The sequence below is a fragment of the Nothobranchius furzeri genome, chromosome 18 (genome assembly GCF_043380555.1).
Source record: "Nothobranchius furzeri strain GRZ-AD chromosome 18, NfurGRZ-RIMD1, whole genome shotgun sequence".
NCBI lineage: Eukaryota > Metazoa > Chordata > Actinopteri > Cyprinodontiformes > Nothobranchiidae > Nothobranchius > Nothobranchius furzeri.
The window spans coordinates 4,442,713-4,456,249 of record NC_091758.1 but is presented as its reverse complement, the minus strand read 5'-3'; the positions used below and the strand labels follow the sequence as shown (position 1 = coordinate 4,456,249).

At 40.2% G+C, this 13,537-nt stretch overlaps 1 protein-coding gene and 1 long non-coding RNA gene across 2 annotated transcripts; one reads left to right on the top strand and one right to left on the bottom strand.

The window, feature by feature from the left end:
• Window positions 1–483: 483 nt before the first annotated feature.
• On the top strand, window positions 484–2,860 carry LOC139063812 (Friend virus susceptibility protein 1-like). The gene is made up of 2 exons (XM_070546635.1): window positions 484–2,544; window positions 2,594–2,860. The coding sequence occupies exon 1, from the start codon at window positions 501–503 to the stop codon at window positions 2,169–2,171; it is 1,671 nt and encodes a 556-aa protein (XP_070402736.1). The 5' UTR covers window positions 484–500; the 3' UTR covers window positions 2,172–2,544; window positions 2,594–2,860.
• Window positions 2,861–7,633: 4,773 nt separating this feature from the next.
• Window positions 7,634–9,217, bottom strand: LOC129154792 (uncharacterized). The gene is made up of 3 exons (XR_008560025.2): window positions 8,661–9,217; window positions 8,329–8,508; window positions 7,634–7,766 (listed from the first exon to the last, which is right to left on the bottom strand). It is a non-coding gene; the product is annotated as an uncharacterized lncRNA (long non-coding RNA).
• Between the last annotated feature and the right edge of the window lie 4,320 nt (window positions 9,218–13,537).

The window sequence follows — 13,537 nt, the reverse complement described above, 5'->3', positions numbered from 1 at the left end:
GCAGAGCAGAGCTCAGGTGGTTAGAGCTGCTTGAAGGATTCTACCTGACGAGGTTCATGGATTACATGTGTTCAGTTCTTCACCTATCATGGATTACGTTTTCTAACTGGGGTGTTCAGCTCTCCACCCATAAGCAACGGTAAGAGAAATGTTTTGTTCATGAATGATAACTTGTATAAATGCCGGTTGAATAAAGCCTTGTTGTTCATCTGATATTCAAGTTGTGTTTAATTGTTTCTGGCGTCGACTTGACAACGATCCTGATTAAATAAATATAAAGTGTAAAAAGAGACTTTGAGTCCTTTAAGGTAATTAAAATAAAATAAAACATTTTATTGTAGAACATTTTTGGCGTTGTCGGCAGGATCAGTCAAGCTATTCCAGCAACAATGAAGTGTTTTTGGAGAAGCAAAAAGGAGCCGAGTGCTTCTGGGGAGGGAACGCCGATTCCCGTGCCGATTCCCGGCTGGGAAACGGAGGAGTTCTGAACCATTGGTGATATGTTAAGGCAGCGCGGTGGACGCCCTGGGCCGTGGGGAGAGTTAAATGGAGTGGTCAGCCCCGCCGTGGTGCTGGACCGTTTGACGCGGATAGAAGTTAAAGAAAAAGCGCCGCTGGCAGGAGTGAGCGATATGATGTGGCTTTTTGCAGAAGCATGGAAAAAACAGGAGTTAGAATTGAGCAGTTGTGGAGAGCGAGCGGCGCAGGAGAAAATCCATGCTGAAGAAGTTGAAAAATCATGCTCAGAGTTTGAGCAGAGAGTGTGTGTGATGGGGAAAGAGCTAAAGCATGCTCAGAATGTTTTGGATAAAACGCTGACTTTTGTGTCTCGAGCGCAAAGGAAGGAAAAGAAGCGACCTCGTAGAACAGGTCCTGCTCAGATCCGGGCGTTTGTAAAGAATGTTGGTGAAGATTGGGACCCGGAGAAATGGAACGGGGACCTTTGGGGGGATGATGAGGAGGAGGAGTGGGCGATTAAACCTGACCCACCACCTCAGCCCTTGTATCCATCATTACAGGGGATAAAGATGTCAGAACAAAGACCTATTACTAGGCGTCGGCGAGAACAGCAAATTATTCCACCAATACTGGTAGATATGGTGGATGATCAGGGACGGCCGGAACTCGATGAGGCGGGTAATATAAGAAGGATGTTACAACAGCAGCCACAACCCGCCCCTAGGCTGCTAACAACGCTAGAGGATTATTCACAAGATGAGTTAAATCACATGAATGGGAAGCTGAAACAGCGCCCAGGCGAACCAACTGACTCCTGGCTTAATCGCCTTATGGAGGATGGCGCGTGTGATATAGCCATAGATGCCGGTGATGCCATGAGATTTTCAGGATTAAGTACTGATGCACAGATAAATGCTGAATACCGGGCTACAGTCCGGGCATTGCCAGCTGATGAAGATTTCAATGTGGGGGATGCATATGCTCTGGCATGTCATGTAATCTATCCTACCACGGCGGACTGGTCTGAGATTAAAGGGCAATGGCAGACAGTGAGAGATGCCATTCAGCGGCTCACCAGACTCACTATTAGAGAGCAAGTGGCTCGAAACGGGGGAGCTGGAGTGGTGGACGGTAACATCTCTAAGGCAACTAGAGATCACCTCATCAGACATGCCCCACCACATTATAAACCCATGGTGACCAGCTTGTTGTTTGGCGTGGCAGACCAGACTTTTGCCGCAATAAAAGATCGTCTTGGCGAACTCACCACGCTGGGTGATTGGTCTGAGACGAGGAGAGAGGGAGCTAGAACTGAAAATAAACCCAGGATTGATCCACGTTCAAGGGGTCGTAAAGGGGGGGCAATGGGCCCCTCTAGAACAGATCTGTGGAGGGCACTGCGACAAGCGGGAGTGCCGTTTGAGGAGATTGATGGATTGCCCACTAATGCATTGATGGAGAAATGCAGACAAATGGGACTGAAGGTCCATTGTCAGTTCAGACATTGTCCTGAAAAGGACGACAGGATGTCTGTGTCAGAATTGGCTGGAATGTTGCAGAATGTGATCAGGGAGGTGGCGTCGAAGCCTGCTGAACCTTCCGCCCCTCCCAAGGAATCTTCAGAGGAGGAGAGTTCAGATGAGTGTTATCAGGTGGCGGCAGTGAAGCGTAGAAAGGAAAAACAGCACCGAAGGGAACATGATGATGAATAGGATGAAGGTCAAGCTCGGGTTGTTGCCAGTGCCTCAGGATGGTCAATAAATGATATCAGACCACATGTGGAATTACAGATTTATTGGAAAAAATCAGTACAGACAGTAATGGCATTGGTTGACACTGGGGCGGGGGCTTCGGTAATTCATGGCAATCCTGATAAAATTAAAGTGGAACTACAAGGTATGTTATAAATGACGTTGGTTTTGATGGGGAAATGGTGATGGATCCATGATGTTACATAAATTAGATGAAAAGTTCAAGAGTGGAATGTAATAAAAATGAACTTGTCATCTGTTGTATAATTGCTTTATATAAGTTATTGATCACTACTGTTTGTCAATCACGCCTATCATGAGGATGTAATCAAGGGTAATCATGGTAGAGCCGAACATAATGTGATCATGAGGATGTAATCAAGGTAATCATGGTGGAGGTGTGCAGCTTTGCACGCACATCAGTGGATGTATAAGGAGCAGAGCAGAGCTCAGGTTGTTAGAGCTGCTTGAAGGATTCTACCTGACGAGGTTCATGGATTACATGTGTTCAGTTCTTCACCTATCATGGATTACGTTTTCTAACTGGGGTGTTCAGCTCTCCACCCATAAGCAACGGTAAGAGAAATGTTTTGTTCATGATTGATAACTTGTATAAATGCCGGTTGAATAAAGCCTTGTTGTTCATCTGATATTCAAGTTGTGTTTCATTGTTTCTGGCGTCGACTTGACAACGATCCTGATTAAATAAATATAAAGTGTAAAAAGAGACTTTGAGTCCTTTAAGGTAATTAAAATAAAATAAAACATTTTATTGTAGAACAGACGGCTTCTTCTTGTCCGTCCAGGGTTATTGGAGTTTTTCTTTTTTTTTGTTGCCTCAAATCACCGCACACATACAATCAGGCCACAGACACAGGACTGCCCTTCAGAGCTTTTTACTGGCAGGATCTGATGTAAAAACAAGCACACAATAATACATCAGTGTGTGTGCGCTGCAACTGCATACAACGGTCTCCACCAGCTTTCATTACTGCTTTTTTTCCATCATGTGATCGTATAGTGACATTTAATAACAACAGCAATATATTAATTTACCAACTTGCATTTCAGAGCAATACATACTTTCTTTTTGATAAAACATATAAAATAGTTAATAGTACTTACAATGACAGCTTAGCCGACAGTTGAAACAGTTAACTGCCATCAGTAGGTATAACAGTCAACTGCCACCGGCAGTTGAAACAATAAAACATTTACAAATCATATTTTTACCAAACACATCTGAACGTACCTGATGTAAAAACAAGCACACAATAATTCATCAGTGTGTGTGCGCTGCAACTGCATACAACGGTCTGTTCAAGGCAAGAAGAAAAACCCATACATTACTAAAAGGACTGAAAAGCTAGCTCCCATTAGCGTGAATCTCGTCTATAAAGTTATTAATTTAATGCAAACACAGCTAACCTTTTTTGAAATATGCTCTAACAACACTTAAATATCTGTAACAAGTCCTATTGATATATTAATTAAAGGTTAAAATGACTTTAAGTGCAGAGCGGCTTCACAGTACACCTACCTCCACCAGCTTTTATTACTGCTTTGGTGGGAGGGGCCGTGAATGCGCCTGAAGGACCCGTTGCATGCAGTTGCGCCTAACCACCAGTAGGCGGCTCCAAAAACACAAACAATCACTGCACATCACTTTTGGTGAAATTCACATTTTCATCTCTGTTACACAGATCTTCTACAACATTTGCTTCTGCAATAGGAGTTTCCAATTATCACTACATTGCATTATCCTCATGTGCAAGCCAGCTGACAGCTTTGCTTAGGTAACACACAGGATACACAAGAAACAAAATTTAATAGTTACCATTTAAAAACAATACTCTATTCCATTATATTCCCTCCTGACTGCTCCACAATTTCTAAATTACCTTCCTCTCATTGACTGGAAAAAGTATTTTATTTGTGATACATCAATTATATAAGTGTATACATATAAATGTCTCTTTTTTTAACTTACTGTGCTAATTGTTACTAATTTAACTCCCACAATTTCTGTAAAACTGGCATTAAATATTTATTCTCTTTTATAATTAAACATATATTTTTCTCAATATATAACCATATTTGATAAATATCACGATTAATAACACACAACTGATTGTAATTTAACCTCATCCTTGTAGTTTTATAAGCTGATAATTAAACTGAAGCAAACATCTTTACTGTGAACTAAATTTACTGTGTACCTTCATTCCTTTTGCCATCCTTTTTCAATTGATTTTTCTTACTGGGAAGTTAGAATTTCCGAGGAGAAAGCGAACGCACCAGTAGCTGATAACAATGGTGGCAATGAAAGCTAACATATCAAGCTAACATTATCTTAAACAGTTCATTTAGCTGCTGGAGCAGATTAAAACGATGATGCCTCTGTTGCTGGTTTCATCTTCACCCAATCACCCGTCGCATTTAGTAAAGAGAAGCCAAACTTTAGAGCGCGTTCATGTTCTTCTAGTCGGAAATTCGGAGTTCCGAGGAGAAAGCGAACGCACCATTAGCGGAACGGAAGCTAAAATATCAAGCTAACGTTATCTTTAACATTTTATTTACATACCGGAGCAGATTAAGATGAGGATGTCTCACTTAGATCGTTGTCGCTGGTTTCATCATGAACCAGTTACCCATCACATTTAGTGAAGTGGACCCAAGCTTTACCGTGCCTTGTTTCTACCATGCTGCTGTTTACGACGGGCTCGCAGCGAGCGACGACCTAACGCTCTTGCGCATGCGCAGCTGTCTAGACAAGTTCTCGTTATGAAAGACGGGTACCGACCTTGTTCAATAAAGTTTTGAAAAAAAAAAATAGCTAGCTGCTAATAAAAGTTTTGGAAAAAAAAGACGGGTACCGAAACCTTACCTTACCTTAAAAAGTACCGAATTCGGTTTCCCTTCATTTATGCGTTTACTTGTGGACGGGATTATTTTTTTAAACGAAAACGGAAAATCTCAATTTTCAAAAATACCCATGTAGGTAGTGTAATAGCACTAGCATATTTAAATATGCTAATGCAACCAAGCTAACCGCACAAGCTAAGCTAACAACCGAGTATAGCCTGCCATGCTACTGACTTAACTTGCAACATAGCAGAACACCAAACATATAAAAAACAAAACAGTCACATACCTTTCAGGGTGGCAATTTTTATTTCGTCCAGAGTCTCCATAGAGTGCCTCAATTTCTTCACACCGTACCCCTGTATCCCGGACCCCAAAATATTACTAATCCTGCAATCCAACTTTGAGGCGCAAAGTTAGAGGCGCGAAGCTGGACTGTACCAACTAAGGAGTATGGAGTTGTGTACAGAAATGGTTTAGTTCGCTCTTTAATATTTTTAAAATTCTGTATATTTAAATATTTGACTATTTAGTTAGATTATATTCAGTAAATACTGACATGTCGGTACTATTACTTACAGCAGCTGTTATAAGGCAGTGAATTAGGCTAGCCATTCCTACCCCTTAATGGAATAATCAATCCATCTTGGCATTATGGGAAAAACGGTTCACAGATCAGTGAAACAAAATGATTTGGCGCTGTGTTATCTGCTTCGTTTTTGTGGGTCTGACCCTCAAATCCTTACTGAGTCATATTAATTCTGCACATAGCCATAGTCCAGATTTCCGTGTAGTTTGTGGCATAGATGGATGTGTCAAAGAATATCGTGTTTACAATTCATTTTGGTATCACATTCGTCGAACACACTCTGACCACCTTGGCAATGGACGATGCAGTGGATCGACAATGACACAAAAATCTGTAAGGTGAGACTGACTATATACTTTGATATCTTTGTAAATAATCATTTAAAGTATTCATGTTAGATTCCTACTTGTTTTTACAGCTTAACAGTAGATATGTTAATGCTAATTCCTTATGATCCACAGCAATGCTATCTATTTATAAAGACTTTGTGAGTGTTTAATTTCCCCTAATAGAGAAAACTGCATTTTTTTTTTTACTTTTGTTTTAAACAAACCGATGGTCATGGTCCAGAGTCTCCTTGGTTGTTTGTGTTTATTAATATTCATTGTTTCATTTAGTTTCCTGGTTATTTGTTAATTATTTTTGTGACTTTTAAAGCTTTTAAAGGAGCATGGGGCAGGATGAAGAAACGAAACTCATTAGCGACGCACTCGGCGCTGTGAGTAACTGCAGCCCGGCACGAGAGCGCGCACAAACTCTTCACTAGAAAAAAAAAGAAGAAGCAGTGATGTACGGCCAGAGCGCGGCTCGAACAAGACACCGTGTCGAGCGATGAAGTAAGTAACATTGTTACTTTAGTCTAATATTTGTAAAATTCCATGACATTAGCATTTTAATTTAGCCATGACACTCGTGATGTAAAGCAAGCGCTCCTTCCTATGAAATATTCATAAGCCAGTTTTGTGACTGGCGAGCAAGACAGTAACATTATGCTACTTTATCAGCATAAGGCTTTGTGGCTGCAGGTGATTTCTGATGTTTTTAGACAAATTACAGTTATTATTTTGCACTAAGCTTACTAACAAGCTAATGTTATTGTTTATACATCATGTAAGAACATCCAATTTCAAGTCACTGACATCATTTGTGAAACCAATTTCATTACAGGACAGGCATCACAACAATGTAAATAAGAACATAAATATCAATGTTTAGTTCAAAAATGCATCAAAATAAAATCATAATATCAACAAGACCTACAGGGTAATAGTCATTTTTATCATTACTGTCATTGATTTTCAGGAATTCACATTGGAAGCAGTGATGGAAGACAGTTCAGATGGAGTGTGCCCGAGCCTGCCACAGACTTTGATGTGTCGTGGGAAAGTCTGAGACCAGGGGCTAAAGGAAAGGGGAGAGGAAAAGGTCGCTCCGAGGGTCGGGGAAGGACACGCTCAAGGGGTGAGGGCAGCAGGTTGAGGTCCAGAGCTCCTTCAAGAGGACCAGGGCACCGGGGTAGGCAGCGAACAGCTTTCAGAGAAGAGGACCGAGACCGGCTTGCACAGCTGAGAGCTGCCAGTATAGCTGAGATGCAGGTTGGTTGTAGCCATTTGTGTAAAAAAATAAAATAAAATAATAGATGCCAAAAACGAAAACATCACTCACTGGAGATATGAATCTATGTAAACATATGCTCTTTAATTTCTAGACAGCTTTACAACACCTGAGCCAGGAGGAGAGAGATTATATTCTCGAGAGAGAGTGGTGACCCGTCTTCCAGGGGTGATGCTGGATATCCTGGAGTTTCGGCAAAAGAACGCCAGGACACCATCTTCCTGACTGAGGGCACCCTAACCCAAAAATCCAAACCGTTTATCTACAACTACAGTAGTTCCAAAACAGCACAATACCTCAAAATAACTTTAGCTGAAGACAGCATTTTCACCCAAAAATAAACAGTTTGTGCAATATATTTATTTTTATTTATGTACAAAAAAGTTCTGTTATTTGCATTTGTACATAGTATTTTTTCTTAATTTCTAATAAATCTGTGTGCATGAAAGAAGTCATTCCTGTCTTTTGATGCTTCACGTAGCTGGGGCCTTTATGGAGAGGAGAACAGCAGCATTAGATCATACATATGGGCCTTTCCCATCTGTACCGGGTCGGCCCGGGCCGGGTAGCGTAGGTTGTCTACATATCTGGGTGGCCTGGTATTTTTCCGGGCCAACCAAGGCTCATTCTCAGCCCTCTTCTCGAGGGGGTCTGCTTCAGGCCGACCAGGGCCAACACACCCACTGCTGACAGCAAATTCACACCTTCCATTAGAGCAAGCCTCTGATTGGTGGGTAGAATCAGCCCACATGGACTTAAGGCAAGGATGTGTGGAATCAACCGGGCCAGGCTGGGGCCGACTGGGGCTACCCGGCCCGGAACGACCCGGTACAGATGGGAATGGCCCAATAGATTACATGAGAATGCAATTCTGGAAATTCTCGAGTTCTGAAGTTGACCTGTGAAAAAACAAAAGCTACAACTTTATAGATTATTAGGAATCACACTTTTGATTGCCTTTTCACCCACAATTGTCATTTCTATATGTAAATTGTCAGCTTTGATATTGACACTTTAGCTTTTTTGCTTATGAAAATGTTATTAATATACCTAAAGGTCAGATTGGTGACATCCTTCAACCAGCGTCTGTTGAACATGATTTGTTGAAGAGCCTCGTGTGGTGGAGATCCTGGCACCATGCCACGTTGCATCAAGTGGTCCATGGTCACATTTGCAACGGGTCCATTCATGCTTCCCTGTGACATGGTGAAGCACACCCACCCACATGTCCTAACAGAAAAAATAAGTTTTATTTGAAAACTTTACATGTGACAGAAGCGCTCACCAACAGAAACATGAGAGCTGGCACTATTATGAAAAGAAAGGTAATTATGTCAATGTGCATTGTTGTCTTGTTGTCCAAAAGATGTCACAATACTTACATTAAACATATCACGATGTTGTGCTTTCTGGCAAATGTACCAAAATTGGTTGAAGATGTCATTCAGCCACACAAGTAGGATGGAAATTCCCTTTAGGATCCCAGCCTGTGAACAAGGATAAAACAACAATTCCATCTTTTAGTTCTTTTTAAAACATAGAAGGGTTTTATTTACCTGCAACGTTTTGTTTGCGGCTGCAAACTTCGTCAGCCTGACAAAGCTTTCATAACAGTTCTATTCTGTTATGAAAACAATAAATAAAAGTAGAATTAATATATTGTTTTAAGAGTTTGGAGTTTAAAAAAAGAGTGTAGATAAGAATAGGGCTGGGAAATATGGCCTCAAATCTATATTGCGATATAATCTGAAGCATGTGCAGTAACGATATATATTGCGATATATTTTTTCATCTGTTTATAGATGTCAAATTGACATGCTTTTAGATATCCTCATGTGGCAAATATATGCCACTTGAGGCATATAGGCCTCCTCCTCCGCCCACTCCATGCTTGCAGTCACCGCCATTCTGTTGTCCCATTGTCAGCAGGGTGCACATCTTAGTGACGACATGTGTTATCACAATATCGCCGTATTGCGATATAGCCAAAAACTATCATTACCTGTTACAGACGTTGTCTGTTTTGTGGCCACAAAGTGGCCTCAGAGCTCCTACCTGTTCACCTGGCTCTAGCTGAGCCAGGTGTCGCTAATCTTCTCAGTCAGGAAGCTTTCTATAAAAGGCAGCTCCCTCTGTCATTCGAGGAGGGAAGCTTAGCAGAGGCCTGGTGTTAAAGCGAGTGTTCCTCTTTTTCCCTCCTAGCAAACCAGACGTTAAAGTCTTCGTTTTGATTACCTGTGTGGTACACTTCCTAGTAGCCAGAGCTCGTTTTTGTCTCCATTAGAATACTCGTTAAAGAGTTCAGCTCACCCTTTTGGTGTAGCCTTTTGTGTTTGTCTCATTCCTTTACTTTCCCGGATTAGTACCGGCGTTTTGTGTTTATTAATAGTATTGTTATTTACCCTGTATTGGATGATCCTTCTGTTTAGTATTGTTAATTCCCCAGTGGGACGTCCTTTTGGTTTTGTATTCATTTTGTCTTAGCCTGCATAAAGCAGTGTTTTTTAGTTAATAAACTCCTCTAAGAGAGTAAATCTTGGTTTTGTCCGGTAATTCACATATCTTTCTTTACGCCCCCTTTAACATCATCTCCTAGACGAGCTGGGGGCCGTAAAATTACCCAATTTTATATCATTTCTACCTTATATCGTTTATATTGCCCACCCCTAGATAAGAAGACATTGCAACTCACACACTGTTGAGTAAGTTGTTTGCTTGGTCCTCATCAATTTGGACTGCATCCGTAGCTAGATCCATGGATTTGAAACTACAGACAACACAATAATATTTGTTGTACGTAAAGATAAATACTGGAACTCACCTGAAATGGTACTGATTCTAAAGAGATAAATGTGGAGCCTAATACATCTGTCATTAATTCTTTCTGCAAATAACAACAATCTGCTGTGAATTGACACTTCACAACATAAATAAATATATATAATGACATATATTTGCTGAACTATTGTGTTTTTATCTTTTTTACACATATTCCAGCAGTAATTTCCTGCATATATGGCAAGACTTCTCATGAACATATTTACCTTTCTTCAAAAGGATCCAAATCTAGGTCATCAGCTAAGGCCTCAACACCAGCCGTTAGAAAATCTTCCCTGTAAAGATAATGTCAGAAGTGTTTGGTGGTGTGATGTTAGTTCTGAACCAAGTGTGGATATGCAAGGTGTAATTTAATGTATGAAATATCATAGCACAAAAACGTGAATATTTGTTTTACAGAAAAGATACTAACCCCTCAGACACAGGTTCAGTTGGAGATAATCGATGCAACATTTTAGCTGCTGTTCTCTTACTGGGTGTCGAGGTTGACTGCACATTACCTCCCTGAATTGCAGTTTCAGGAGCCTGCTTCTCCTGGTAGCTGGAAAACACATTTTTAAGCAAAAATGTCAACAAGTTGGTTGAGACTCTACACCTTCTGTTTACATAGATCAATAATGGCTAAGCTTCTTTACCTGTGGCACAACTAGTAATATGAAAATGCATGTCAGTCATAAAAAAAATTTATTTATCATTTTCACAAAAATATTTTATTCTGACCTACATTCAACTGGACAAATTTAGAAAAATAAATACAAACTTCTGCACAACTTTACTTTTAGTCAAACGTGTTGTTATGGCTGACTTATTATTTATTCTTATGTAGCACAGCAATAGCGCTAGGAAAATATATTCTGATGGGGTTCTGTTACACAAACCCCACGAATAACATTATCTACTGAAGTAACAGTCCTGCTTAGAGGTTGGACTGTAGATCAAATATGACATAATTCTAAAGACTCATCTTTGGTTTGGAAAATGTCCGTTCTCTTCTGTGGTACATACAAACTGAAACGTGATCGCAGCTAACATGCTAACGCACGCTAGCTCTCTCCGGCTGAGCGGTATAATCAAATCAAGCTCTGTTTACTTTTCTCGTCAGAATAAACGGAGCATCCATTTATCTCCAAACACATGCGGCGTGTCGTCCACAAAACGTAGAAGTGATCTGATTACACCTTAGTTGCTTTTAGCTTTTTTAAACTGATCAGGAAGCCATATGCTAAACACCGTTAGCTTAGATAAGTTTCTTGTTCATCTGCACAAAGATTTGTTAGATTACCTAAATCAGCATTATCTAAATCCATAAGTTTAATTTTATTTTCTCAAATTGTGGAGATACAGCTCTGATATGTTTACCTACTCGTTACTGAAACCTACAGCAGAAATAAGGAGACCAACACTTACCTGGTCACTAGAAAATGTGCCATGTCCGCATCCTTTTTCAGGCACCAAATCCAGTTGAAGCAGCCTCCATTTTTCCAGAGCGTAACCAATAGATATTCGGGTCCCTGACCGACTTTTATCATATTTTCTTTTTGACTCTCGAGATGCCGCTGATAAAACCTTTTTCTTTGTGCCACTCTTTAGTGGGCTTTGAGTTGCGCTTGGTTGTTTGCTAGTTGTAGAATCCATTTCCAGGGTTCTTCCTCATCTGTTTGAGGTTTTAACGTGGCTAGTAGTGAAAGACGCATTACCACCACCTAGCAAGCTTCCAAATGTTTTTCCGGGTTTGAACCTTGTCGAGAACGCGCTTGAAGCATCAAATAACGTCACATCCTTAAAACAGCGCGGGAAATTCGGATGCGACATGTTTTGCATTTTGAAGCACACAGCCTGTTTAACAAAATGGAATGATAAACTGGTTTCATCATTCTTTTTAGTTTAAAATGCTTCATCACCCATAAGCTTCACAAGAATGAACATTTACTTTTTGTTTTTGGACAATTCTGCCCCATGCTCCTTTAAACGACAGTTAAGCTGCCAAATATCAATCAGCATTAAATTAGTAACAATTTATTAAACTCAGTCTGAAAACATACATATTTTAGAGTAAATTATCAAATGCAGAATAGAATTATTTAGAAATTATCAGTGTAGCTTGTAATTAATATCTTTAACTACTCAATTAATCAATTAATCTCAATTGCAGTTCTAGGAGGGAACCCTCATCAGCGGTGAACAGAGGTCTGAGTAACATGTGGGCCTACAGGACTGATCCAGTGGTCGAAAACCAGCCAACAATAGATGCGGCTGTAGACACCAGATTGAACTCAGGAGAAGATGCAATGATTGAGCAAAACGCAATACAGCATGATCCAGACAGTGTGTGCCCGGAACATTTTGGCACTTTTGACACTAATATGACATTGTACTCTGGCTTCGATGATGGCGCCCATATCTCGCAAAGGCCCCTTGTTCCATCCCAGACCAACAATGATACCTCGACTCCAAACATTTCATCAGCTTGTCCAAGCGGGTTCGCAGATGGAGTAGCATCATGCCAATCTATGGTGAGTCTATCACTACTGAACAATAACAACTTCTTTTGATAAAACATTTTATCAGTTTATTGCACTCCTATATTTATTTCTCTTTTCTGAAGGATGACTCCTGCCACGATGTTCTTACCAGACAAGCAATAGCTCTTGTATTGACTGCAAGACAGAAACATTGTCTTTCACAGGTTTGTGCTCATACAAAATTAGAATTATTATTTTAACACGTGGCTCTATTTTTTCATAATTTATTATTAAAAATTTTCCCTGTAACAGCCTTTAATTCATTATGATTATCCTAATAGTAACTATGGAAAACCGAGCATCACTTGTATGTGCCTCCAACTTTCCAGTTTACCTAAGGCAGTCATAGTCTCCAGCTATCCATCCATTCGCCTTCGCCTATCCTTTTCAGGGTTGCTCCCATCCCAAGCCTTCCTCCATTACCTAACTCTTAGTCTCACTTTTAAAAGGAAAATTGTAATCTTAATTAAACTAAAAATTTGAGTTTTGCAAGAAATCTGAGAAGGAATTTAAACATTGTTGTTGTTTTTTTCAGTTTCAGTGAGGAAAAAAATCTATAAGAAACTGTCAAATAATTCTATGCAGTTTTTTGGTTGCAGAGCTACGTACGTTATTAGTCCTTACATTATAAGTTGTCTATTCGCTAAAAATAAATCTCTTTTAATAGCAAACAACTAAGATGTCGTTTGTTCTTTCTGTCTGTTTTTCAGAGTGGTGTGAATGATGCCGTTGCAGCATTACAACAGTATCAGGCATCGTTGGTCAATAATCTGAGAAGTCAGGTACAAAAGGTTTTCCAGCAGCATCATGGAAGTGGACTTGAAAAAGATGTTTTGTCAGTGTTCGACCAGATTGAGGATCCATTTGCCTCTGTTTCAACAACATACAGACAGGATGAT